This window comes from Lepisosteus oculatus, chromosome 10, assembly GCF_040954835.1.
Source record: "Lepisosteus oculatus isolate fLepOcu1 chromosome 10, fLepOcu1.hap2, whole genome shotgun sequence".
Classification (NCBI taxonomy): Eukaryota; Metazoa; Chordata; class Actinopteri; order Semionotiformes; family Lepisosteidae; genus Lepisosteus; species Lepisosteus oculatus.
The window spans coordinates 11,378,026-11,404,653 of NC_090705.1; the positions used below are offsets into that span (position 1 = coordinate 11,378,026).

General features: G+C 36.5%; 1 protein-coding gene across 5 annotated transcripts in view; it reads left to right on the forward strand.

Moving 5' to 3' along the window:
* Nucleotides 1-26,127, forward strand: part of enpp2 (ectonucleotide pyrophosphatase/phosphodiesterase 2) — a 31,529-nt gene extending 5,402 nt beyond the window's left edge. For 2 of the 5 annotated variants that reach the window (XM_069194913.1, XM_069194912.1), the window contains exons 6-27: nucleotides 984-1,081; nucleotides 1,488-1,567; nucleotides 1,770-1,889; nucleotides 2,484-2,539; nucleotides 3,861-3,926; nucleotides 4,930-5,002; nucleotides 7,020-7,128; nucleotides 7,508-7,633; nucleotides 7,818-7,886; nucleotides 8,558-8,589; nucleotides 8,910-9,037; nucleotides 10,344-10,409; nucleotides 12,216-12,300; nucleotides 12,376-12,463; nucleotides 12,617-12,786; nucleotides 13,215-13,263; nucleotides 15,066-15,205; nucleotides 18,037-18,172; nucleotides 19,340-19,417; nucleotides 21,086-21,218; nucleotides 23,469-23,622; nucleotides 25,526-26,127. In XM_069194913.1, coding sequence (XP_069051014.1) covers nucleotides 984-1,081; nucleotides 1,488-1,567; nucleotides 1,770-1,889; nucleotides 2,484-2,539; nucleotides 3,861-3,926; nucleotides 4,930-5,002; nucleotides 7,020-7,128; nucleotides 7,508-7,633; nucleotides 7,818-7,886; nucleotides 8,558-8,589; nucleotides 8,910-9,037; nucleotides 10,344-10,409; nucleotides 12,216-12,300; nucleotides 12,376-12,463; nucleotides 12,617-12,786; nucleotides 13,215-13,263; nucleotides 15,066-15,205; nucleotides 18,037-18,172; nucleotides 19,340-19,417; nucleotides 21,086-21,218; nucleotides 23,469-23,622; nucleotides 25,526-25,696 — 2,227 coding nt within the window. In that variant the 3' untranslated portion in view covers nucleotides 25,697-26,127. The remainder of the gene's footprint in view (nucleotides 1-983; nucleotides 1,082-1,487; nucleotides 1,568-1,769; nucleotides 1,890-2,483; nucleotides 2,540-3,860; nucleotides 3,927-4,929; nucleotides 5,003-7,019; nucleotides 7,129-7,507; nucleotides 7,634-7,817; nucleotides 7,887-8,557; nucleotides 8,590-8,909; nucleotides 9,038-10,343; nucleotides 10,410-12,215; nucleotides 12,301-12,375; nucleotides 12,464-12,616; nucleotides 12,787-13,214; nucleotides 13,264-15,065; nucleotides 15,206-18,036; nucleotides 18,173-19,339; nucleotides 19,418-21,085; nucleotides 21,219-23,468; nucleotides 23,623-25,525) is intronic. The other 3 variants (XM_069194915.1, XM_069194914.1, XM_069194916.1) reach the window with 3 other exon arrangements.
* Nucleotides 26,128-26,628: the final 501 nt, after the last annotated feature.

Here is a 26,628-nt window from a genome sequence, read left to right on the forward strand (position 1 = left end):
TAGTCATTTCACTGTCAAATGCATTATGAAATGTTTGGATTCTACTTCTGTTGAGAGCAGTATAAATTTTGTTGCATATTGTTTCTATAAATTTCATTTATTGTTACATTTTACAAAAATACATTTTTTCATGTAGTGAAAATCTGGATTTTTAAATTTTTTTGTTTTGCACTTTATCTGTGATGTATGTTTGCATGCAACTTTTGATAATGTTCATTGCTGTTTCTGAACTTGTTACATTTTAACCATCTGATTCTTGAACCTCAAACAAATTTTCTTTCTGCCTGTGTGGGAAGAGGCAGGCGTAGGTGGGTTTAACAGTTACTAGTGACCTCTGCTTGTCTTGCTTAAAAACATTTCTACTTTTCTTTGTGAATATTCATTCTATTATCAAATCTTTAATCATTTTATAGCTTGACGTTTCTCAATAATGACAGTCCCTGTTTATTTACTTGTTTGTGGGATGTACATTGTCTGTAAGAATAGATTTATAAATATACCTGCAGTAAATGAAGTGCTTTTGAAGACCATCTAAGGTTAAAATTGCCACCTGTACTGGTATGTCACCAGTTAAAATCATATGCTGTTTATAGGCAGAATGTCGTGAAGGATTCACTTTACTGCTGGTGATAATTTTAACCAAATGACGCACCACTGAATTATGTCATTTAAATCAGGACCCTCTTTGTTTTTAGCATTTAATTTTTGTGTCAAATATACAGACTATATACATGTATGCTGTCTCAAAATCAAAAGAAAATTATTTGAGGTGAAATGCCAGTTTTGCTGATTGCTGACTGTCCTGCATTAGTCACTGTTTTCATATAAATATTGTATTTCAGGGTGCCAGTAACCATATTTCTAAAAGGCTAAAATCAAAAGAGTGAAGTAAATGGGGGCGGGGGAGGAATAGGGAAGTGTTTTAAAAGAAATTCCCCCTGTGTTTTACTGATTTTTAACTGCTGGTATTTTTCTCGGTTCAGTTTTGTTCGTCCTCCTCTGATCCTGGTCTCTGTGGACGGCTTCCGAGCCTCTTATATGAAGAAGGGAAACACCGTCATCCCCAACATCGATAAACTGAGTAAGATTATTCAAGAGCTGGAAAGACTCGCCAGGTTTCTGTAAAAGTGGAGACAAGCACACAGATTGTAAAACTATACAGTATGCTGTAATTGCTTCACCTCACCCTTGATAATATCTTCAAAATGGTACAATTGTAAAGTTGAAAAATGGGTTTTCAAAAGTTAAACGTTATGCATGGATGAGGCTGGGCGTGACTGATGGATCACAGCAGTGATCCTATAACATCTCTGTTAAAAGCAGCAATTTGAACAAAAATTGTAGGCCTTGAAATTGTTACAGTCCGGTATTTTGTATCAAGCAGTTTGTGTTTTAACATGAATTGTTATTCAACACTATTTAAAATATCTGGGGGAAAAAAGTTTTGAAGAAATTAAATGTTAAGAAAATGTTGTTTTTTTTTCTAGGAACATGTGGTACTCATGCGCCCTATATGAGACCAATGTATCCCACAAAAACCTATCCCAACTTATATACTCTTGCAACGGTAAGTGCTTTTGTAAAGAGTCTATACGCAGTTTCTTTTCTCCTGTAAATGCAGAGCTGTTTCCTTGTTTTCTTTCATTGGGTTCTTCCAGTAAGTTTGTCTCCTGCACTGCCCGTTGCGTCAGGATAAATCTTTTTAGCTGATTTCAAGAAATATCTTGTTAGTATCTGAAATATAAAGCTTAGGTCTTTGTATTTTGAAGGGCCTTTATCCTGAATCCCATGGAATTATTGGCAACTCCATGCATGACCCTGTGTTTGATGCCAACTTTAACTTTAGAGGTCGAGAGAAACTGAATCATCGCTGGTGGGGAGGTCAACCAGTAAGTTTTGTTCCTTTCTTTAAATGGCCCTGAGCCATTACAGAAAAGAAGCCTGCACATCTGTGAACAATTTGTACTGAAATTGCCTGACAGCTGGCTCTGCTGCAGTGTATTTAATGTAACTTTGTTTGAATTGGCTGTGGATGAGAAAATAATAAACTATTGCATTTAAAAATGAGAATTTAAGAGATAACTTTAGTAGATAATAAATGAAGCATCAGCATAAACTGCCTGCTGATGATTTAGCTGTGCTTGTGGTTTGCAGTTTTTGCATACAGAAGGATTACATTGACTAGATTTAAGCAGTGTAAGCAAAATTAATTTTCCAAATTTGTGACTGTATTTGTACACTGTTATTAGGAACTAGAACGAGAATAATGATTCTAGTATCTTCAATTGCAGCATACATTGAATTAATTGTAGTTCAAATGCATATGTAATGTATCGTCATACTGTGCATTTTTTTGTGAGAAAATACCCTTGTATTTATGCTTTGAAGTAGCTGCTTTATTAGATTTTCAACTTTTTTTTTGCAGAATGTTTCCCTTTGACTATGGCGTCTGCTTGTGTTTGAATGATTATGGTTCTTTTTAGATCTGGATCACTTCAGTCAAGCAAGGGGTAAAGGCTGGCACTTTCTTCTGGCCTGTGTGAGTCACCAAGTTCTTGTCAAGTGTTTTTCTTATCAAGGTTACAAGTAATTCCTTGAATGGAATTGTTTTATGTAGCCTGTTTTCCGAACATCATCATTATCTTTAAATGCTTTAAAGAGAATTTAAAATAGCAGCCCGTCGCTTTCCCATTTTGAGATTGACTTGAAAATAAGAGAGGAGAACTTGAAGCTAGAAAATTGTGTGAGGTGGAATTAACATTTGTATGTGTGGGGTGCGTCTCTGAACTCAGCAGTAAGATGCCTCTTGAATTATAGAATGATGGTAATTTAAAATTTGTTAGCAATGCAAGTTATAGTGACTTTTTTATTTACAAATGGTTATGTGACGGGAAGAAGGGGATTTGAGATGCTATTGACCTAGTTTCAGGGAGGGCTTCCGAAGTAACAAGGAAGGTGGCTCCCCACAGAGATTTTGAGACACCCCCTGTCAGTTAGGCCTCACTGCTGGACTGAGAGAACATGTGACAGACATGTGTGCCAGTTGAACTTGCAGCTGCTAGCACCCCATGATTTGGAAAGTGATGTTGTGAGAGGCCTAGAGTTTCAAAGGGTTGGAAAAGGGGAAGATCTGACAAATCCTTTCTCTTCAACCTCTGAGGTTCATTGTAATTTCCTTAATCAAACTGACTTCAAGGTTTCTGTTACAGAATGTTTGCCCTTTTAAAATTGCTTAGGATTGATTCATCAAAAGGGTACTGTCACCTCATTTCACTTTGGAAAAACAAGAAAGGAAGGTTTTAAATAAGAGTAAGAAAGCCTTTGGATGTGTAATTAACCACAGTTTGTCTTGAGAAGCTTATTAAAGTTCAAACATTGTAAAACTACAGGGAAACAAAATTGCTCAAGAATCACGAGACGTGCATCATTGATCTTTTTAGTTGCTGGGTCTTTAATTTGGTTGGAAAAAAAATCATTTGTAAAATGGAAATCGTGCTTGGAACAAATGTATGACTTTGACATGTTAATATTAAATGCCAAGTATTTGAAATAGAATAAAAAGAATAAGGGAAAAGTGTTTTCTTTAAAGCTTTGATATCAAGTAAATTGGAAGATTGAAGCTGTTCTCTTAAAAGCTTAGAATAGTCTGTACTTCTTTGAAGTGCCATTGAAACATTTACCAGTATTTTATGGGTAATTAGATTTTTGTGGTCAATTACAAAACAAATATAAATGTTACATGAGAAGGGTATCTTCAAAAGTCGGGATTCTCTTCTTGCAGTTTAGTGTTTTTTTTATTAGTTTAGTGTTAATTTCCACCATTGACAAAAATATGAAGTGCCTTTCTTTTGTTGTTGCAGAGTAATTCCTTTGGAACGGAGAGTACTGACTATTCTGCACTGGCTCCACCTTCCTGATAATGAAAGGTGATCATTTCTTTTTGCTGTCAAAAAACATATCTTGTAGAGTTTGTCTACAGTTTTAAACTGAACATTTTTAAAGAGGAACATGAAAATATATGTGAATATATTTACTTGAATTTCATTTTTTCTCGTTAAAGGGTGTTATATTCTTAGGAATAAGCTACGTTAACCACCCCCTTTCTGCAGCATCTGCTACTGTGGATCATTTTCTGTCTTTAGTCTTACCGATAAGATAAAAATCTCAATTTGAATTGTACACTTCAGAGATTACAGAGTATTTTTGCCATGTTTAGTTGTATTTCATTTAATTGTATTCTGTTGGTGGCGTGTTAGCATTACAGGTTATATTGTCATATTCTCTTCAAATGTATTATTTTCACATTTATTTATCTTCAAATAACTAAATATTCAGATATTTTAGTCTTGTGTAAAGTGAAGATGTTTGCTTCCCCAGCTGGGCCATCTGTTAGTTTTAGGTCAGTTGTTAATATGAGTTTAAATCTAATCAGACAATCCCACAGAAAGTATTATATAGGATAAGGAATGTCAGCCAATACATAACGTAATGATATGAATGAAGTAAGCTTTCTTTTTATTGGTCTCATAGTTCCCTTCACAAGAGCAGGAGGTAACTAATGCAGATTTATATTAAATGGGAAATCACCCCCTCCTTAATAATTTCCATCATTCTGTTTTTTAACTCCGTTCTCCTTTGTGTTGTTTCTGTAGTATAGGAGTTGAATTGTGTACTGGTGTACATTGATTGCCTGTAGCTGGGGCCATGCTGTTTGTGAGATTGGGGGGTTCATTTATGGATTTTTCTTATAAAGGCTTGGGATCTTCAATGAAGCCTAATGAAAGATAATTACAGCTCAGTCAGTAGAATCTGTCTGTGGCAGGTTGTTAAAGTAAAGATACTTTCCTTGAACTGTTATATAAAAGGATTTATAAAGTAAATACTGCAAGTGTTATACTTAATGAAACAATATGTCATGTGTAATTTCAGGCCATATGTCTATGCTTTCCACTCTGAGCAACCAGATATCTTTGGCCACAGACTCGGACCTTTAAGCAGTGAGGTGAGATTTTTAATTTAAGAAGAGCAGGGGAGGAAAAAAAACTGAACGTCCTCCTGATGTTCAGGCCTCCCATATGTGAAACAACTGCTGCACACTGCGCTAATGCAGAGCAGATGTGTTTAATAGAAAACAGCTTTCTGTGTTCAAGAAGGGTCTGTATTCGATTTCCTAAGCTCAAGGCTGGAAAGTCAAAAGAAAACAGTTGAAAAAACAAACTTCAGGAGGATCAAGAGCTATGTTCAATGAAGGAAAACACTGAATGTACAACTAATTTTTTATGTTAAAATCATTCTAGCATGCTGTTCTTTGGGCTCTGAGCTTTAAGTGCTTTAATGCTAAGAATTGAGCTGAAGCTCCTGAAAACCAAACTTCTAAAATTTAATACCATATAGATACACAGCACTTTTGCATTCAGATGTTTGCTCATATAATGCATACCCCTCAATGCTGACAATCAGTACTGTTGCAATTAACACTCACTAATAAAATGGTCAAGATGTGGGAAAATCTTATACTCTCCTACGTCCAGAAATATTCTGTGGACAGCAAAGACTTTTCATGAGTATTTGCACAAGGAGAACACATCTGAAAATGTACTCCCCAAGACATGCTTAATTACATTGAGTCTCTTAGGGTGGTACAGTACTGTGAAGGGTCACACTGCTGTGTTCTTCAGTGCTCACTTCCAGCCTGGGACACCTAGTGTGTGTTCTCCCAATGTTTGTTTGCACCAGGTGCTCCAGTTCTTTCCCCTCAGCCCAGAGGCATGCTGGGTAGGATAATTGGAATGTCTAGTGCCTCTCTACCGATACTCAGTATCAATTGACATTCAACATTTTAGATGTTTGTATGAAGCTACAGCTTAGCTACTACTTTCCCATCAGATCTCCTAAGGTTTAAGAAGCTAAACCAGGTTGAGCCTGGTCACTATGGGAATGGAAGAACTCCAGAGAAAACTAGGTTTCTGATGTAAGGGGTATTGGTAGACCTGTAGGTGGCGCTATTCCCTTCGGATCAGAATTTACAAATCAATATCCCAGTATGGTGGCCAAGTGCCAAGCTGTAAGGCAATACTGTCCTATGGAAGAGATGTTAAGACAAGATCCAGACTATTTGATCCCATGCACTTTTTCGTAATAGTAGGGCTGTTAACCCCGTTCTTCTAGGTAAATTCTGCTCTGGGCTTGTACAACGTAGTCTCCCTGAAGTTTGATTGGTAAAGTCTCACTTTTCCATTGCATCTGCTTTGTAGTACAGCTGCTGGGACAGATGAGTGCAGCTGCATGTCACCCAAGTGGGTGCTGCACTTCAGTGGTGGATGAAGTGGATTCTCTAAACTTTGCAGATGAGATCTATTCTCTAAATTCAAGGAATTATTAGTACAATTATTTATAGTAAATTCATGGGTAAATAAAGTAACATCAGTCCAAAGAGCACTTATACGTATTTGCTTATTTTATTTAACTTGCTTAAACTTATTACTATTACTTAATACATGTAAGTATGGTGTAATATTTAAAATAAGGTACATCCATTAAATATTACTCTTTATCCCTCTGACATTTGTTTGTTCAGCTGTCTTTTTTTACATTTCCTGCCTTGAGGTTAGAAAATGAATTGCAGACCCTGAACAGGGAAAGCTGTTTTCTATAAAATGCTTCTTGTGTGCACTTGTGTCTGTACACTGCGATAGACTGGCATCCCAACCAGGGTCCCGTCTTGTATCCTGGTTCTAATAATCTGAGGTGAAACAACCTTACCGTGAATAAATTGCTCTCTGCTAATGGATGAATGGCAGACTGTGCTAAACCTTTGTGTATTATCCAAGGTAATTTACATTGCTGCACACATGTACTGGTTTCACTGAGGACTGATTGCTTTTTACAGGATAATACCTGCTTTTTTGTAAAAAAAAAAAACCAAGCTCTTTTATGCCTGGGAAAAGTCCAACCTGGCTGTGCTAATCTATGTGCCATTTGTAAATGGTAAACACCCTGTGTACTCTTTCTTTGCACAGTTGAATAACCCTCTGAAAGAGATTGACAGAGTTGTTGGGCAGCTGATGGACGGCTTGAAGCAGATGAAACTGCACCGCTGTGTCAATGTTATCCTCGTTGGAGATCACGGTATTCTCTCTGGCAGAAAGGAACTTTACTGTAGAACTTCTTTTTCCATTAACCAAGCCTAGTATCTGCTCTGCCACATGATCATGCAAATGAATCCAGTGATTATGGTGCTAATCTTGGTGAGGGGTAGTATTGCATATATTGTGTATAAATGTATACAAATCCTTGTTTTAAGGTCTAATTTTCCATTGCTGAGAGTGTTTTGAAATGATTTCCCCTATAGAATACCAATACATGTTGCTGGCTGTTGTTTTGACTCCACTCTTCTTCTGGCATGTTCTCTTATACTCTTGGTGTTAAATCAAATGCATCAAGATTTGTAAGAATTGGATAGTATGCTTAGTTTAATTACTCCATATTTATGCTTTTTTTTACATAGGAATGGAAGAAGCCAATTGCGACAGAACTGAATTCTTAAGTTCTTACCTCCCTAATGTGGATGATATTATTTTGATACCAGGATCTTTAGGCAGAATTCGCTCAAGATCACCCAACAATTCCAAATGTGAGTTATAAAATGTAATGCTGCAGGACATGCAAAGCTAACTAGTGAATCACCTGTACTTTTGGATTGCGTTTTATTCTGTTCAGATTTCTTGCGTCGGGGTTTGTCGTGCCACAAGAATCTGAGCTCTCTTGCAGGAAATACCGTTTTGATTTCTTTTTTTTTTCCGTCCTGATTACTGAAGTTAAAGTGAAGCGTTTCGGCAAACGTCCCTCAGGGCTGCTCAGGAGGACCCTTGCAAACATGCTAAAAGGCAATTTCTCTTTCTTGGCTCAATTGTCAATTTCAGCATAAGTCTAATTGTTATATAATAATGCTCTATTTTTAATGAATAAAATTGTTTGCAAAAGTGTTTTAACCATGATGTTTGGTAAGTGCTTATTGAGAAAAGTGTGCAGTCATCAGGTTAGATGGAAATGGTCTGAGTCACTATTTTCATTTTCTGTATAGTCTTGGCCACCTATGTGGAACACATTAATGTTAATAGACTTATTAATTTTATCTAACGGCATTTGAACCTGTGGTGAATAATTGTACATGCACTCTATGACATGGAGAATATAGATTAATGAGAAGTGAAAGCATTATTTCAGAGTTTATCCTACATGTCGAGTAGCACTGGGTGTTGTCTATGGTGTTTAATTTCTAACTGTAGAGCACTATGGAATGTATCTGCTGTTTACAGTGCAGTAATTACCACAGCAATATCAACAGAACATAACTGCATTTTATCAACCTATTGAATGATCTAGAAATGAAAATGTATAGGTTTGGAGTTTTTTGGGACTGGTAGTATTTTCCTTGTGCGATAGAGGCAGGAAAAATGTTTAGTGTTCTAATTTATGTAACTTACCTAAAATATAAATTACTTACAAATATATGTGCTCATGTAAATCTTTAACATCTTTCTTATTTCATTTTCAGATGACCCTAAAGCAATTGTAGCTAATCTAACGGTGAGTACACTTTTCTATGGCGTCCTGCCATCTGAAATGGAATGCCGCTTATTTCTCACTTAGGTAGTCTATAGTAACATTCAAAGTTTATGCTTCCAGTTAAGGCATTGACATTGGATACCTAGGTGATATCCATTATTCAGCATTTATGTAATGCACGGAGAACAGGCCGCCACATTTGTTTTAACCCGATGGTGAGCAGTTTCACATTATTGTGGATGAAGGCCAAATGTCCAACTGACCTGCACAGTTTGAACATAGAGGTTTATGCTCGAGTTACATCAGTCGCGTCTAGGCTAACTAATATTTTGTGTCTTCAGTGTAAGAAAGCAGACCAGCACTTTAAGCCTTACCTGAAGCAGCACCTCCCTAAGCGCTTACACTACGCCAATAATCGAAGAATTGAAGACATCCATTTGCTTGTGGAAAGGAAGTGGCATGTTGCAAGGTAATGGCATCCTGTGGAGCCAATAAGCCATTCCAAAATGTTTTTTAAGCGTAGAGCGAGCACCGATTAGCTTCTGGGAAAGACCCTTTAGTTTAATGTGTTCAGACCCAGACAAGGTGGCAGTTTCTTGCTTTGAAGAATCGCAGCCATGACGTCAAAACAAGTCAATGGGCGGGAAAATAACTGAGGGGGGAAATCAGGAATTCAAGAAGAAGTTGTCTCTACTGGGAGGTTCTCATATTTTACTTGGCAAACGAGAAAGAAAAATGAAAGACATGTTTCAAGTCTTGCTGCAAAGATACAGTCTAATCACCGGTACCAGCCGAATGAACTGAAAGAAACTTTTTTTTTTACTTAGCAACAAGCTAAGTATCCTCCTGTAGATAGCAGACGTATGCAGCTCCATTTAAAAAGGTTTAGATCAAGTCCGTTTGCCGAACTTCAGGTAGTGCCTCACTTGAAAACTGTGTACTTGCAGCTTTAAGGTGAGAGCGAAGTCAAATTTGAACTTGTTTCAGCGTAGGTCTGTGTGCATGGAGTCCGTAGACATGCTTAATAAAATTTAAAAGAAGTATGTCAAAACCAGATATTTTTACACTTTAGGATATGCATTTAGTCCTTTGTGCTCCTCAATGTTAATTGGAGTTCTTTGAAACTGATCAAAAATGATAACCTTGACAGTTTCCAACAGACACTTTCCTTAATATATAATGTTTAGGAACAGGTAATGGCCTTGTTCCATGCTGAAAAGAAAGCAAACACAACATTTAGGCTGTGAAGCCTTCTTCAGCTGTGAGCCTTCTTCCCTCACACCTGAAGAAGGCTTCACAGCCGAAGTTGTTTCCTTTCATTTCTTTTCCGTATGGAATAAAGCTGTTACCTGTTCCTTTGCAGCCTATGCATATTGACGCAGCTCCCTACATGAAATGCATAATGTTTACTATGGTCACAGGTCTTGGATATCTTATGGATATCCCATAAAGTCATCTTGGTTGTTAAGAACAATACAGATATAATGCAGATATTGCTGTGTTAAAACATAATGATAAATGCTTTTAATATTTTTCATTCATTTGTTTGGTGAGTGATCTAAATCCTCTAAAGCTAAAACAAATCTGTATTTTTCCTAGATAATCAGAAAGGTAGAATGATGAAAAGGTCTTCCAAACAGAAAAGCTATTTATTTCAAGATACTGTTTGAAAATATGCTCTTTGAATGAGGCTTATAGTATAGTGCCTCGGGGATAGGCTGTGCTCCATGATTGCTAGAAATTGATTGGCAGGTAACTTCTCTCGCACTCAGCAGAGATATGTTGGAATCAAGCATTAAAAATCATCTGGAGCCATGCAGTCACTTGGATTATTCCCTCAGGTAATGAATGGCATGCAAAAAACAATGCATCAAACTTGGGTGAAACAAGACTTTTTGAAATGCTTGAAAAGTCTATTCTGATTGGCATGAAGTAACTTTTTTTCTTTTTCCTTTAACTTGGTTCTTTGCATTAAAATTCACATTGCCAAGAGGTCCAGGATCCAGCCTCCAAGATCACAAAAAAAAAAATCACGTCACTTTCAAAACTTTTATATCATACAAGGTGTATACACTACACCATTCTGTCTCAAAAGTTCTACTATACTGTATTCCACAAAAGACCAGCAGTTCCCAGCCTGTAGTGTGCGGCTTTCTGGTGGTCTGTGAAACTACTGCAGGGAGTCTGCAGAAAATAAAAACATGATAGGGCATTGGATTTGAGATTAAAACTGTTGTCAGTCCCACTTGTCATGCCTGTCGGTGAAATTGGAGAAACATCACCAGTCTCCTACCTGAGTTACTCAATATATGTATGTTCATGCACTTACATGTGCTTTGTAAGGTTCAGAAGGCTGGGAACTACTGCTTTAGACAATATGTTTTATTAAAATGTGCTGCAGGGGCACTGTTTTCAAATGATTGCTTTATACAATAAAATTAATTCAGTGAAAGGTATGCAATTGCATTTTAACCTCAATAGCATAAAAAGAAAATTCATCCAATTGGATTGTGCAAATTAAAAGTGATTATTTTTTCAGTGTGACCATTTTTGTTTTCCTGCAGTAGAGATCAGAATCTGGTTTCTTGGATGCTGGGATATGATTTAATTGAAATGTGATTGCGCACCTGAATCTTTTTTTTTTATCTAGTGTGCATGCTGTAACAGTTGGGTGTCCATGTGAATTCTATACAAGATTAGAGACTAATCATTTTATTGACTTTACGATCGGAGTACTTGGTGTTTTTGCTGTTTCTTTCAATACTATTATCGGTGTTTCTAAATTGGGTAAAAATAACAGAAACTCTTTCCATAAACATTACATTATGATTTAGAAAGGAGCCACACTGTTTTATGTAGTTTCTATGTTAATGTTTGTTTAGAAAAAAAGAAGCATTTTGATATTATTTTCTGTACCTGTGGCTGCTTTAGCAAGAATTGTATGTAATTAGGTATCATCATAAAATAAATAAGGAAAATATATGAAAAAGAATGGTTTAAACTCAACATTCAATAGCTAGCCAATAGATATCCATGCTAGCCTCTTACCTTTTGAATAATGTATTCTAAATCTAAATTATTCTGTTATATAAATATTGTTTTGTCAACCAATTATTCCAACACATGTATCTTCTGCAAACCTCTGGGCTGATTGGAAGGATGTTGCGAGGGAAAGCAGCATTGTAGTACAATGCTCAGAAGTTTCTGTTACATCACTGCACACAGTCCTCAACAATATATTGATGTCTGTTCCTTTACCGTTTTCTTTAAAAAAAAACAGTTAAGGTGGCAAGCGGAAATTGAGAAGAGTACAAATGAACATTAAAAAAGCAAAAGGCACACAGGAAGCTTTCCTAGAAATAAGAAAATCTTCTAGTATCATTTGCATTCACTCACAGCTGGTTTGAGGCTAGGCAAATTATTCGCCGCATAAAACCAGTCTGGTGTGATGTGTGGATCTGCAGTGCTGTAATGCTCCTGCCACTAATGCTACATCTAGGAGATATCCTGTCCTTTGTGTTAACAGGTGCAGGTTATCAATAAATGGAGACAAGCAATAGGACTGGGATCTCCAACAGTTGGAAAAGTGGCCAGTGTAATGATTTCTTATAACTCCTAGTTAATATCCAAGTTTTATATTTGTCTAGGAAACCTGCTGAAGGAAAGAAGCACCCTGGGAAATGTGCTTTCTATGGAGACCATGGCTATGACAACAAGATCAACAGCATGCAGGTATGTGGCTCTTGAATCGGAACCTCCCGTTTATTCAGCTGTTGCTATTATTACTAAATAAGATTTGTTTTTCAGACCATCTTTTTGGCCTATGGACCTACATTTAAATACAAGACAAAGGTTCCACCATTTGAAAACATTGAACTCTACAATGTCATGTGTGGTAAGTTTTAGGTTTATTTAAGTCGACAGAGGCATCTCTTTTTTTTTTTTTCCCTTAGGCAGTCTTCATTGTAAAATCCAATACTTGGTTAATTCATGGAAATTGTTGAAGAAAACAAAAAAAAAACTGGGAAAACGTTTTTTTTTCCTTTAGACCTTCTGGGTTTGAAGCCTGCTCCCAACAATGGGACCCATGGGAGTCTGAACCATCTCTTGAAAAATCCCCCATTTAAACCCACCATGCCAGAAGAAGTAGCCAAGCCTTCACATCTGACGCCTGCTTCCTCAGTAACGGATGACTTGGGGTGCACTTGTGATCTGAAGGTTAGTCAAATCCCAAAGTACTGCACGATCGTCTTTTTTTTTTTTTTTTTAGCATTTTCAAATGTCATCATGACCAGATACTTTTAAACCTTCTCAAGGTGTCTTAGCATGCCAAGAGGTTGTGTTTCAAAGTGTTTTGTCTCCACTTAAATTTGCTCCAGATAAGCCACAGCACATTTAATAAAGCGTAGAAGAAAAAATGTTTTTCCCTTTCTGTAGTTTATGTTTGTAGATTTAATTGGGAGTTTCAAAACATTTATTTTATGGGCCTATGCCCCCCAGTTTATTTAGCTTAACCTTTCTTGATTTCTTTTTTTTTTAGGTGAAAACATTTTCTCTAACAAAGTTTATTGCTGAGCAAAAAGCCCCCAAGAGCAACTTGTACATTGCAGTACACACTTAAGTTAGTATTGATCTCTGTATTGCAGAACAAAGGAGATGAACTGAACCAACGCCTGCTAAGCAAAGGATCAGACGGTAAAATATCTGAGTTTTTTTTCTTCTGTTCCTATGTTTAAACTGAACTTCCGAAATAGACCGCTCTCACAGATCACTGTTCTGAAACACAGGGGTTTATAATTGGCTTGTTACAGAAGGTAGAGATTCTCATATTCTGTTATACTTAAACTTGAAATACAACCATAATGAAGGTCAGGGTGACCATAATATGGGTGCTGGTACAAACAGAACTGTGGTGCAGGGGGCAACTTACTTGTTTATCTCTGCAGCGTGTGTCACCTTCACCGTAAAAGATGCACAGTTTTGGATTACATTATATTTATTTAAAAAGGTTGATCATTTACTGCTCACAAAAAATAGATATCTCAATAAGTTTGCAAAGCCAATCTGTCCACATGAATACATACAGGTACATTGAGTTCATTTGAGCTATCTCATATCTGAAGTGTAGAGATTGATAGGTATTTATGTCAGAGATAAGAGATCAATTTTAGAGCTGCTAAGCCACAAAGAAATATGATGTAATTTAAGTATTTAACAGGTAAGCGTATAAAAAAAATCGTAAATGTTGCTTTGTCAATTTTAGTGCTTCCTCATTACATTTTATCCTTTTAATTAATCAAAGTTGAATGACACAAATGGATGTTAATGATAACCTCAGCCACAAAATGTTGTTATTTTTAATGCAGTGCTTATTTAAATCTGGTGGAGGAAGAGGTGTTTGTTCATTATTAGGTACTGTTAAATTCAGTGTATGGGAATGTTTTAATATAGCAATACTCTCCCAATTTAGCGACCAGTAGTAAGGTTATTGAGTATATCACTCTTCCACAGAGCCACCAAACATTTTAAAGCCTGTGTCCTATAATGAAAGCCATATTCAATGTTGTGCACAAGGAATTTTTGTGAAGCATATTGAGAGCAAAGCAATGCATATCTCTGTTAGTTGGAAATTGGAGGCTTGGCAGAAGCTTCTTTAAAGGACGAAAAAGATGGAGGTCACTGAGCGCACAATCAGGACAGTGAAGCAGGTGGTATATAGTCTCCCATCAATACTGCCATAAACATGGCTGTGACAGGGAGTGTTTGTGGCCTGGCATTATATTTAAGCAAGCTGGTGCCCTAGTGTAGAAACCTATGGATGACAAATGATGACACTGACTTACAGATGGTGTCATGTCTTTTGCACATAGAAATCTAATTATATAACACACTTCAGTGATGGAGTGGGTTGGCACAGTCTAAGATGTCTTTAATCTGACTTAGCACTCACATGGGCTCGTAACCTCACAGACAAATTAATAGCAGTGCTGTACCTTAAAACCATCTGTGTAATGTATTTTTCCTTAGTAAGAGTTATTTAATTAAATATCCTTCTAATATAAAATAGAGCACATTCATGATGTTTTTGGTGCTTTAAGGAGCTGCTGACCTTTTACTTGTAGTTCAGATTTCCCTGGAGTTTTCCAACAACTCTCCATCTCTTGCCTTTTTTTTTTCCTTATGCATGGTGACCCTGATTATAGTAACTGCATTCTTTGTACTTTTGAGATCTGTACAACACAAAAAATGTTTTGAAAACAGAAGTGGATATGAAGTGGAGTACCGATATTGTTTTGGGTAGAGGTTTTGTTACTTAATGTGAAAAGTAAATGAACCAGTCAACAACATGGATAAAACTCTTGATTCTTCAAATTCTGTTTTGAAATCAAATAACACCATACTACATCTGAGGATCTTGCTGGTTGGATGTGTTTAGTCTGATTTATAGTGAATTTTTTTTAAGTAATATGATGACAAAAGAGGACTTTCTTTTATAGATGGCAAACATCTCCTATATGGTCGACCTGCTGTGCTTTTCCGTACAAAATACAGCATTCTTCACCACAGCGACTATGTCAGCGGTTATAGTGAAGCCTTATCCATGGCTCTGTGGGCATCATACACAGTCCCTAAGCAGGTACATAATGCAGTATTGTGGTCATCATTGTGTTAAAGTTGTCTCATGTTCCCTCACTGATTTTGAGAGCTGGGATGAAGCAGACTTATTATGCAAAAGGAATAATTCCTTCCAGAAAACTGCGTTTTGGGTACATTTCCTTTGTCTTTAAAAGATGTTTTGTGTTTTAGTTTTTTTCCATCTATATTAGAATAGTTTGTTGAGTGGAAAAATAGGCTTTAAATTTTAAATACTTGTATCGTTTTCAATAAAGAGAAGAAAGGTTAAAAACATTTATGGTCACATCCATAACTTAATCCCAGTGCTCTAGAGCAAAGACTTTAATTTATAATTTCAAAACTGTAACAAAACAACTTGGCAGCTTTGTCTGCTGCCATAGTGAGATGTAACATAACCCTGATGTTTTAGTGAGATGTAAAATAAAGTTTTTCTTAGCTCCTAACAATGCCATACTAATTGTTAGAACCACTAGAGTTCATATCTAAACTGTATTAGCAGCTACCTGGAGTTGATTGGCATATTTTCATTTGTAGTTATTTTAAGGTAAATAATCTGAAATGAGTATAACATTTGTGGAATGCTTCATATAAAACACAATCATATTAATCCTTATGAACTGTTTGTCTTCTGATTTTATCATTTTGAAAATACTTTCACTCTATGACTGTTTTAGAATTAGAATTTTGTAATTAGCATTATGAGTAGATACAGTGCCTTGCGAAAGTATTCGGCCCCCTTGAACTTTTCAACCTTTTGCCACATTTCAGGCTTCAAACATAAAGATATAATTTTTTTATTTTATGTGAAGAATCACCAACAAGTGGGACACAATTGTGAAGTGGAACGAAATCTATTGGATTTTTGAAACTTTTTTAACTAATAAAAAAATGAAAAGTGGGGCGTGCAAAATTATTCGGCCCCTTTACTTTCAGTGCAGCAAACTCACTCCAGAAGTTCAGCGAGGATCTCTGAATGATCCAATGTTGTCCTAAATGACTGATGGTGATAAATAGAATCCACCTGTGTGTAATCAAGTCTCTGTATAAATGCACCTGCTCTGTGATAGTCTCAAGGTTCTGTTGAAAGCGCAGAGAGCATCATGAAGACCAAGGAACACACCAGGCAGGTCCGTAATACTGTTGTGGAGAAGTTTTAAGCCGGATTTGGATACAAAAAGATTTCCCAAGCTTCAAACATCCCAAGGAGCACTGTGCAAGCGATCATCTTGAAATGGAAGGAGTATCAGACCACTGCAAATCTACCAAGACCTGGCCGTCCCTCTAAACTTTCAGCTCAGACAAGGAGAAGACTGATCAGAGATGCAGCCAAGAGGCCCATGATCACTCTGGATGAACTGCAGAGAACTACAGCTGAGGTGGGAGAGTCTGTCCATAGGACAACAATCAGTCTTACACTGCACAAATCTGGCCTTTATGGAAGAGTGGCAAGAAGAAAGCCATTTCTCAAAGATATCCATAAAAAGTCTCGTCTAAAGTTTGCCACAAGCCACCTGGGAGACACCCCAAACATGTGGAAGAAGGTGCTCTGGTCAGATGAAACCAAAATCGAACTTTTTGGCCACAATGCAAAACGATATGTTTGGCGTAAAAGCAACACAGCTCATCACCCTCAACACACCATCCCCACTGTCAAACATGGTGGTGGCAGCATCATGGTTTGGGCCTGCTTTTCTTCAGCAGGGACAGGGAAGATGGTTAAAATTGAGGGGAAGATGGATGCAGCCAAATACAGGACCATTCTGGATGAAAACCTGTTGGAGTCTGCAAAAGACCTGAAACTGGGACGGAGATTTATCTTCCAACAAGACAATGATCCCAAACATACAGCAAAATCTACAAAGGAATGGTTCACAAATAAACGTATCCAGGTGTTTGAATGGCCAAGTCAAAGTCCAGACCTGAATCCAATCGAGAATCTGTGGAAAGAGCTGAAAACTGCTGTTCACAAACGCTCTCCATCCAACCTCACTGAGCTCGAGCTGTTTTGCAAGGAAGAATGGGCAAGAATTTCAGTCTCTCGATGTGCAAAACTGATAGAGACATACCCCCAGCGACTTGCAGCTGTAATCGCAGCAAAAGGTGGCTCTACAAAGTATTAACGCAAGGGGGCCGAATAATTTTGCACGCCCCACTTTTCATTTTTTTATTAGTTAAAAAAGTTTCAAAAATCCAATAGATTTCGTTCCACTTCCCAATTGTGTCCCACTTGTTGGGGATTCTTCACATAAAATAAAAAAATTTATATCTTTATGTTTGAAGCCTGAAATGTGGCAAAAGGTTGAAAAGTTCAAGGGGGCCGAATACTTTCGCAAGGCACTGTATATATGTACAGGTAATATACTCACTTTATATTACATATATATCAAATTTGAAGAAAAAGCATTTTAAAAGATAAAAACAGCCTGTTCTTAAAAATCGGTGCCCTATCAAATCTGCACAGATTCACTGGCCACCTTAAAACCTTTTTTATTGTTGTCCCATATTGTCATCTTTTACTTATGTATACATCTGTATACATATTTCCCAGTCTGTAAACTGACACTGTTACAGTTTGAAATGTGCACACATGAAATGGTTATTGTTGTCATTCCTGAAGAAAATTATGATAATTATATGATATTTGAATATTTTAGAGGTATTTTGTTTCAGATATACCAAGAGGCATTAAAAACACGATTCTATTGATTTCAATACACTTTTGTTGCGTTTTTACCACTTCTCAGTACATGCTAATGAGGACATGCTGCTTTTTATAGACGTTTTCCCACAATAAAGTGCTTATTTTCCTCCTTTCCTCTTGTTTTTTTTCAGACGGATGCATTACAGTTTCCGGAGTCGCTGTGCAGCGACGTGAGGCCTGATATTCGCATCCCGGCAGCCAACAGTCAGTCCTGCTCTGGATACAAGGCGGATAAACAGATATCCTATGGATTCCTCTTCCCTCCACGTAAGTGGGAAAAGGATCATTCCAAAACGTCCAATGACCTAAACAGTTAAGAGTTCTGCTGCTGTTCTGTGCTCATCGTTGTACCAGATATTGTGACACTGTCGGTAATATGGCCATCACGCAGATTGTTCTTATTCTTCCTAGCTGTATTTCTGAGAAAAGATTGTGATGCTTTTTTCAGACCAAAATGTTCAGATGTTTTGTTTTAGGCATGCAGACGTCTAAATTAGCATTTCTATAACATGCAATCCTCAACATGCATGAGATATAATGGAGTATATTATGTTAAATGTTTGTCCTCTTATGCAATAAGCAGACCAACTGGTAGTCAGTACTCAAGGACTCAGTTCATTCTAATAGATCTTTCATATATGATTTAAGTGCTTACTAAAGCATTATAGCGAGACGTAAGATGTGATCGTGTTAAAGGCTTTATTTTTTAAATTGTTCTAAAGCTTCTAGTTAATATATTCTAAGAGGGAACATTAAAGAAGTGCCTGACCCAAACAACCAAGTGTCTCAACAGAATGGTTAGGTAATGTCTGCACACACTACAGTATGCCTAAATATACATTGACAAATTTGTTTTTTTAACACATTCCATGTATTGAGAAAGAATCTAATACTGGGTTTTCTAATTTATAGAAAAGAGGAGGTCTGCATTAAAACAATTATCACACCTGCTGTGAGGCAGAGCTGTATCATGCAAAGGAAAGGTAAAGGTTGTTTCCATGCTGAAAGGTTAAGAAAAGAAACACTGTTTCAGCTGTAGCGTCTTCTTCAGGTGTTTGCATTTCTTTACCTTTCAGCATGGAATGAACCTATCATGTAATGTAAGAATGTTTTATAACCTTTCTCTACTGCTTATTTCATGGTACCTTTCATTTATGACTGTATGTAGGCTTGGTATTCTCGTTCCTGTAAAGATTTTCCATTCCGTCTTAAACTTTTATTCATGATGGTAGAATAGTAATTAGCATTCAAATTTAGTTTAGGTGGTTTCAGCACTAATTTAAATAGACCATCTTTCTCAATGTGTAAAACATAAATACCGACAAAATGCTTTCCTCATCCTCTTTCCCGCGTTTTCCAGAGCACACTAAGGCTGTATGAGATATAGTTAACAATGAAAATAACTAACAAAAGTTGTCTTTTATTTATTGATAGAACTGGCTTCCTCACCTGAAGCAAGATATGATGCACTCCTCATTACAAATACTGTTCCAATGTACCCTGCCTTTAAAAGTGAGTATATTTTTCATCCTGGCTCAAAGAAAGAAGTCTTTAAAGACAATATTGGAAACTATTTATTCTTGAGTTGTGCAAGTACCATGTAAAAACATTTCTAATCTCTGCCTATAACCTACAACACAGCGCTAGGACCCTGGGTTGAATTCCTGAGGTGCTATGTGCATGGGGTTTGTATGTTCTCCTCATGTTCTGCTTTCCTTCCACAGTCCAAGGCCATACTGGTAGGTTAATTGACTTCTGGAAAAACTGGACTTGGTGTGTGTGTCTGTGCTTGCTTTTTCATAGTGTTGTAGATGGAAATGAGGCGTTAACATAGATATCTAGGTATTAAGGAAAACATTTTGCCTTTTTCAGTGTTCCATCTTATATTTATAGTTTTTACTGCCTGCTAGGTGGTTGCTTAGTCTTGCAGTTAATTATGTGTTTATCTTCATTTGTATTACAGTAGCAAATGCAAACCTTTTTAGGGTATTGACCTTTTAGTTTATTATTCACTTAACTGTGGTTTATATGTGTGTGGTTCCCAGGAAATTGTGTTTTATAGGCAGTAAACACGGACAGAAAGCTAAGCAATGGAAAAATGTTCGTTTTTTTCTCTTGTTTTTCAGAAAAGCATCACAGGGTGTCTCAAATCATATGATTCCAAATCCATGAGAGGACTAGTGTATAAGCTTTGCCACTGTTCTTTAGAGTGGCTGGTACCATTTATCCCCTGCAGTGGAAATTGATTCAGCATGTTGCAGGGAGAAAACAATTAATGCATTGAGGGATGAACTGAGTTCACTGGGCCTATTAATCCATGTATATCATGGCTGAAATTCGTTTTTTTTCCCCACTGTTTGTTAAATAAGATGGATAGTTAAGTGGTTCCAGGTTGCACGAAGCACAGGACCATAGAACTGCTGATGATGTTGAAGGAAGTTGATGTAGTGCTCAAATTAACTAAAATAATTTAGTTTTTTTGGTCAGAAATCAAGGATATCTTACAGTATGTTTATGCGCCGAATCAGAGGTATCTGCAGCATTGTTTTTTTGGGGGGAATACTCTTTAATCTCTTCTCTCATAAGGACTGATTAAGAAAATTAGTTAAACCTACAGTGGAAAAAAATATAATGAATTTCTATCCTTGAGGACTTTGGGCATTCCTGCACATAGTGAGAAGCTACATTATTATAAAGACATTTTTTCTCATATTAAGTCTTTTAAATTAAATATGATCCATCTTTAAATAATGTAACACAGTAGTTTCAAGTTAGGGTGTGTGTCAGAGAAAAATTGACTACAGTGCTGTCCAGTTCTCAGAGAAGTACAGATTGTAACAAGCTGTACTAATTTTTGTAGCAGCAGTTTCTTCTGCAGCAGTTGTTTTTTGTACAGGGACCATTGCTGGCTTTTCATCTGCTAATAATTATATCTGTTTAACAAATCCAGCCACGAGTACAAAATGTCTTGGGACTTGTTAATGTTTCTTTGAAGACCGACGTCCTGCAGAGTGGCACAAGGCTCTGAAAGCACATGACTTTCTTGAAGGATGTTTTGCATTTAAATGCATTTGTTGATGTTGGCTTTCATGCATCTTGGTTAAATGAGTGAAAGCATTTGGCCATCTGGAAAGCGTTCACCTTCATGGAGTTTATTTTTCTGGTTTTTCCTTACCACAGAGATCTGGAACCACTTCCAGAAGACGCTTGTGAAACGCTACGCAAGCGAGAGAAATGGAGTGAATGTCATAAGTGGCCCAATCTTTGACTATGACTACGATGGCCTCCGTGACGCAGCAGAAAAGCTGAAGCAGTAAGGACTTAACCAGTTTAACATTATTTGTTATGTCTTTCATGTATATATCATTACACAGTACTTGTTTTAAATTTGTTGTCCATTTGAATAATTCCTACTATATCTGCTGATATTTCAGGTGTAATCATTGTCACATTCTAGGTTTTAATTCCAAAATTGCTTTTTTATTTTACTGTACACCTCCATTTATACATATGAAGTGGTAATATGGTGTCGTCTTTCAATCATTTAGTAAGCAAGAAAATAAACTAGCAAATATCATGTCTTATTATTACCATCTTAAATGCCAGCCATCTTCTATTTAGAAATAGTGCTTCTAAGTAGCAGCATTATTTTTATATTTCGGGTTGGAAAGAATCATTGTAAATCGCCAGGCATTGATGAGGGCATTTCAATCCACAATAAATGTAAAATATACACAATATCGTCTAAAACCCTCCAATTTACATCACTAAATACACAAAAATTCCAGGTATGTGCAGCACCATATTGCTGTTATTGTCTGCGATTCTCCAAGAGGCAACGAAACATTTGATGAGGTGAAGCAAACCTTTTACATTGTACAGGCTTGTGAATACATCTCTAAGCGACCATAAAGTACTTTCTCAAAGGTTAACGATTCTGTGTTTAACTTGGAATTTGTAAAATTTGGTGATACTGTTAATTCATTTATTTTGTTACTGAGATTTAATAACCAGTCTGGAAAATTGCAGTTGCAGTTCCCCTTTAACACCGATTAAAAATAAAAAAATATTTAAGATTAACGCTGCCGCAAAACACAACTGATGTTGTGTATGCTTTACTATTGCCAATTCACTAACTCGTGTTTCTAAAATTGTGTTTTCTCTGACCTTATCCTCTTTTCTTAGTAGCTGATTTTTAGAATACAAAAATCTGGCATGGTATACATTAACTATTTGATGTAAATATTGACTAATGTGTTGAATAAAAGGAATCAAGCTGAGTAGGTTGTTCCATATACCTACAACCCTTTGTGTAAAGAAGGATGCTTCTGACTTAACGCAACAATCAACATGATCTTACCACATCTCCTTCAATATATGCCTGCAGTACCTGGCAGATTGTACATTCAGTGCCTTGTCAGAAGTAGACACCCACAGTGTAGTCTATATGCAAACAGATGCACAATCCACACTTACTCTAAGTGAGCTTTGTCCATTTTATTTTCTTGCATTCGTATTTCAGTTTCTGCTGACACGTCTAGTTTATAGTCTGCTGGTTTACTTTCTCTGAGTCTTGGGGTGAGAAAAGCCTTACTTTAGATGGCCTTTTATAAAAGGTAAATGACATGAACGTACTTTGCACTATCGTCAAAATTACTTCACAATTACTTCTTCTACCCACAAGCAGTACGATTGGCGAATGGCTATTTGACCACACCTACACCAGCTACCTCATAATTGTATTTATTGGACATCTGCAATCATTGTTTACATGTCTGTATTGTTTACATTGGAACTGTTTACTTGTTTACTTGTACATTGTCTACTGTTTGTTTGCATATTGTCTTGATGACCTCTCTGCACTTTGTGTTTCACACTTTTTTTTAACAATTGAGAGACTCTCTGTAAGTAAGAATTCCATTGTAGCTGTACATGTACCGGTTACATACGGCAATAAAGTTCAAGTTCAATGAAATGTTACGGAGCTCACACCTCAGAATGTGTGCTTACGACTGTCGCTAGCCATAGTGCTGAAAAGCATGTTTTTGTCCAGTGATTACAATCTGATATGCTTGTGCCATCATTACTGATAATTTAAGGCAACAAGGATCTTTAAGAGTGACCTGGCTATTGATTGGATTCTTAAAATATATATTCACTTAAAGATGAAGGCTCCCAGATTTGTGTTTCGCAGTATAAATTAATGTAATGTTTTTTTCTTGTAATAATGTATTTATAATATTCATTTGTTTCAATTTTGATTATTCTGTTTCTTAAAATATAACTTTAGTGCCACCTGATTGCTGAAAATAGTTTTTTGAGGGATGGTCTTAAATGCAGTAGTTTTTTCGTAGTAATGGGTAGAGAAGAGAGGGAGTGAGTCATGGTCACACTTTCACAATGGTCAAACGGTTACATTAATTTACCTAATTTGTGAGATGGATACCTTTAAACAACTTAAAACAGTTGTTTTGTTTTAAATACCAATATAAAGTAATCCATATTCTTTTCATATACATATTTACATATCAGAATGTGAGATTTATCTTTTTGTTTGTTGTAGGTATGTGAGTGGAGCAATGGCCATTCCTACTCACTTTTACAGTATCATTACCAGCTGTCTGGACTACACCCAGGCAGTGGATAAGTGTGATGGCCCTCTCAGCGTCTTCTCCTTCATTTTTCCACACAGACCTGATAACGATGAAAGCTGTAACGTAAGTTCTCTTGGGTTGAAAGTGTGATAACCTTCATTGTTATCACAGACTTGGTTTTGTTTTGGCTTTAATGTTCACTTTTTTTCTTTTTTGTATTCATATTTCTGATTCAAATCACATCTCATTAGTATTGTTTTAGTGAGAAGGGCTGCTGATTAACCTCAGTCTGGGAGGATCCTTTTCTGTCACGGTCAAGACATGCTGCCAACTGGTTTTAGCCATTCTCCCTCACCAGTCGGTTGGTGTCCAGTTGTCAGTCCATTTACCACTGCAATGACTACTGTACTGACCCGGGAGAACTAAATGCAACATGCTTGTCTATGGTAACATACCACTATTATACAGCTCTAGTTATCTGATGTTCCACCTGGGACATGTCTTTTGAAACAAGACATATGAATATGAAGAAATACTGTACCATATAGATAAGGGAATAAAGAAGGGTGGTTGGGACTAAATGGAAATGTTACTAGAAATTTCAGTAGCACCTCATCAACTATTTATGAAGAGCAATAAATCAAGGCTGAAATTGCCTTCTGCATTTGTTTTTTATTCCAAAAGGCTAGTGGCTCTGGACTCTTCCTCTACTGTTTTAACACATTTAAACATTTTACAGCAACCCAAGAAAAAAAGTATAATTGACATTTAATCTGATTGATGTCTGTTACTGCTTTGGAAAGATTTTACGTTCCGGAATGCATTTATTTCTGCTTTCACTATACTATAGAACTTTATTTTTCTACTATTTATCTAATGGGCACTGATATTTTCTCAGTTTAAAAAAACTACATCGCGTATCAGAGCAGTAAAGAGTTAGCAAAAATTGATTAGCTGATTTACATGTTTTTATTAACAATGAACAGGCCTCAGCCTAAATTGATCAATTAGCTGACATACTATGTATTGATGGGGGAATGTCATATCCATAATTAATCCGTAATTACCAGATCACCACAGGGCTGTGTTTTGTCCACCTCACTGTACATTTTCTATACTAATGATTGTAAAAGCGAACACACAAATAGACATCTCATTAAGTTTGCTGACGACATAGCCCTGGTCAGCTTATTAAAGGACCCAAAAAAACATCATCCATTCTAAATTGCAGTTAAATGTTTTAAAAACAAAGGAGCTGATCATTGATTTTAGAAAAAATGAAACACCCCTCCAAGCTACTGTAATTAATGGTCAGACTATTGTAATTGCTAATGACTACAAGTACTTGGGACTGGACATGGACAAAAGCCTGAGTTGGGACAAATGTTGTGACACCATGTATAAAAAAGGACAATAGAGACTCTCCTTTCTAAGGAAACTAAGCAATTTCAAAGTAGACGGAACCATCCTAGTACTTTTCTACAAGGCTTTTATTGAAAGTGTTGTACCATACTGTCTCACTGGCTGGTTTGATAACATTAGTACCATTGATTGTAACAGGCGGGAAAAACTAGTCAAAATAAGTAGCAAATTACTTGGGGCACATCACATCACCTTACATTTCCTCTACAAACAGAGGGTGGCAAAGAAAGCAATGTGTATTATGGATTGTGTCTCTCGCCCCCACCATTGCGAGTTCACACTTCTCCCGTCTGGGGGACACCTCTGTGTGCCTAGGTGTAATACTAATAGACACAGGAAATCTTTCATCCCCACTGTAATATCTCTTTCAAACAATGTATTGTAACCTTCCTCTCTTATCTTATGGTAACACTGTTTCACTGACCTGTTCGTTGGTAAAATTTTGTCTGTCATTGTGTTATTTAGGTTATTTCCCCAATGGAACAATAAAGCTTGAATGGAATTGTCTATGAATCTATGATAGCAGCAACTGAGAAGTTACAGTGTTAAGACTTAAGCAATGTGAAAACTCTGTTTTTTCTTTAAACTCTGTTTTTCTTTTCAGAGCTCTGAAGACGAATCAAAGTGGGTTGAAGATCTCATGAAGATGCACACTGCACGTGTGAGAGATATCGAAATTCTGACAGGGCTGGACTTTTATCGCAAGACTAGCAGAAGTTACATAGAAATTCTTTCCTTAAAAACTTACTTACATACATACGAGAGTGAGATATAAAGAGAGAGAGAGAGAGATCTGGCTGGTACATCTTTAATGCACAGGTGTATATTTTTATACTGTTTCATATTTATTATTCCTGAAAGTTTTTAATGGCTGTTAGTACCCTAATCTTACGTAACAAATCAGCTTTGTTCTTAAGTAAAAAGCATGGATGGATCGTTTATTTTGAATTATTGTTTGTGATTTTCAGTTAGATTACAGTGTGTTTTGTGTAAAATGTCTGAACATTGGCTTTTTTAGCCCAAATGTTTTGAGCGGTGCTACAGGAGTGGGAGTTTATAATCCTGCAACTCTGAATCCTGTACTGTATACTAAAATGAACTTGTAATATTACGTCTATATATGTACTACTAACCGTGTGATTGACATATTTATTCCTTATAGACCAATGAAATCGCAGCATAATAAACAGTGTTTTTACTTAATAAGATGATGCCAGTTTCATGATTTCAGAAATATTTTACTCCCTGATGGGCATTCCGAATCAAATGCATAGTGTACAGTAACTGAAGACCTAAATGTTGAAGTGATCTGTAGGCCTGTGATCTAGAGCAAAGGCTGAATTTCCTCCAGTGTTTTCAGACCTTAGAATGTTTAGGTAGAGTCCAAGTTAGTTGGACTAAAGTCTTTCTTTGATAAGTAATCAAAATGTGGCAATTCCTGTGACTTCCTGTGTTTCATGTGGTTGGTTTTGTGATGGTATGTCTTTACGGGTAATAAATGTGAATATTACAAAGACTGGTAAAGGTATTAATCCAGTTTTATCTAATCCATGCAATGTAATGATTCTTGATCAGAATAACATCTGTTTTTTAGACAGGAGTTATAAAAACAGCCTTCAACGTAATTATTAAATTACCTGAAGATATAACATCACACTTTTGTTTTACACCTAGTTTGTGTTTCCTTAAACTGTTATATTAACTTAA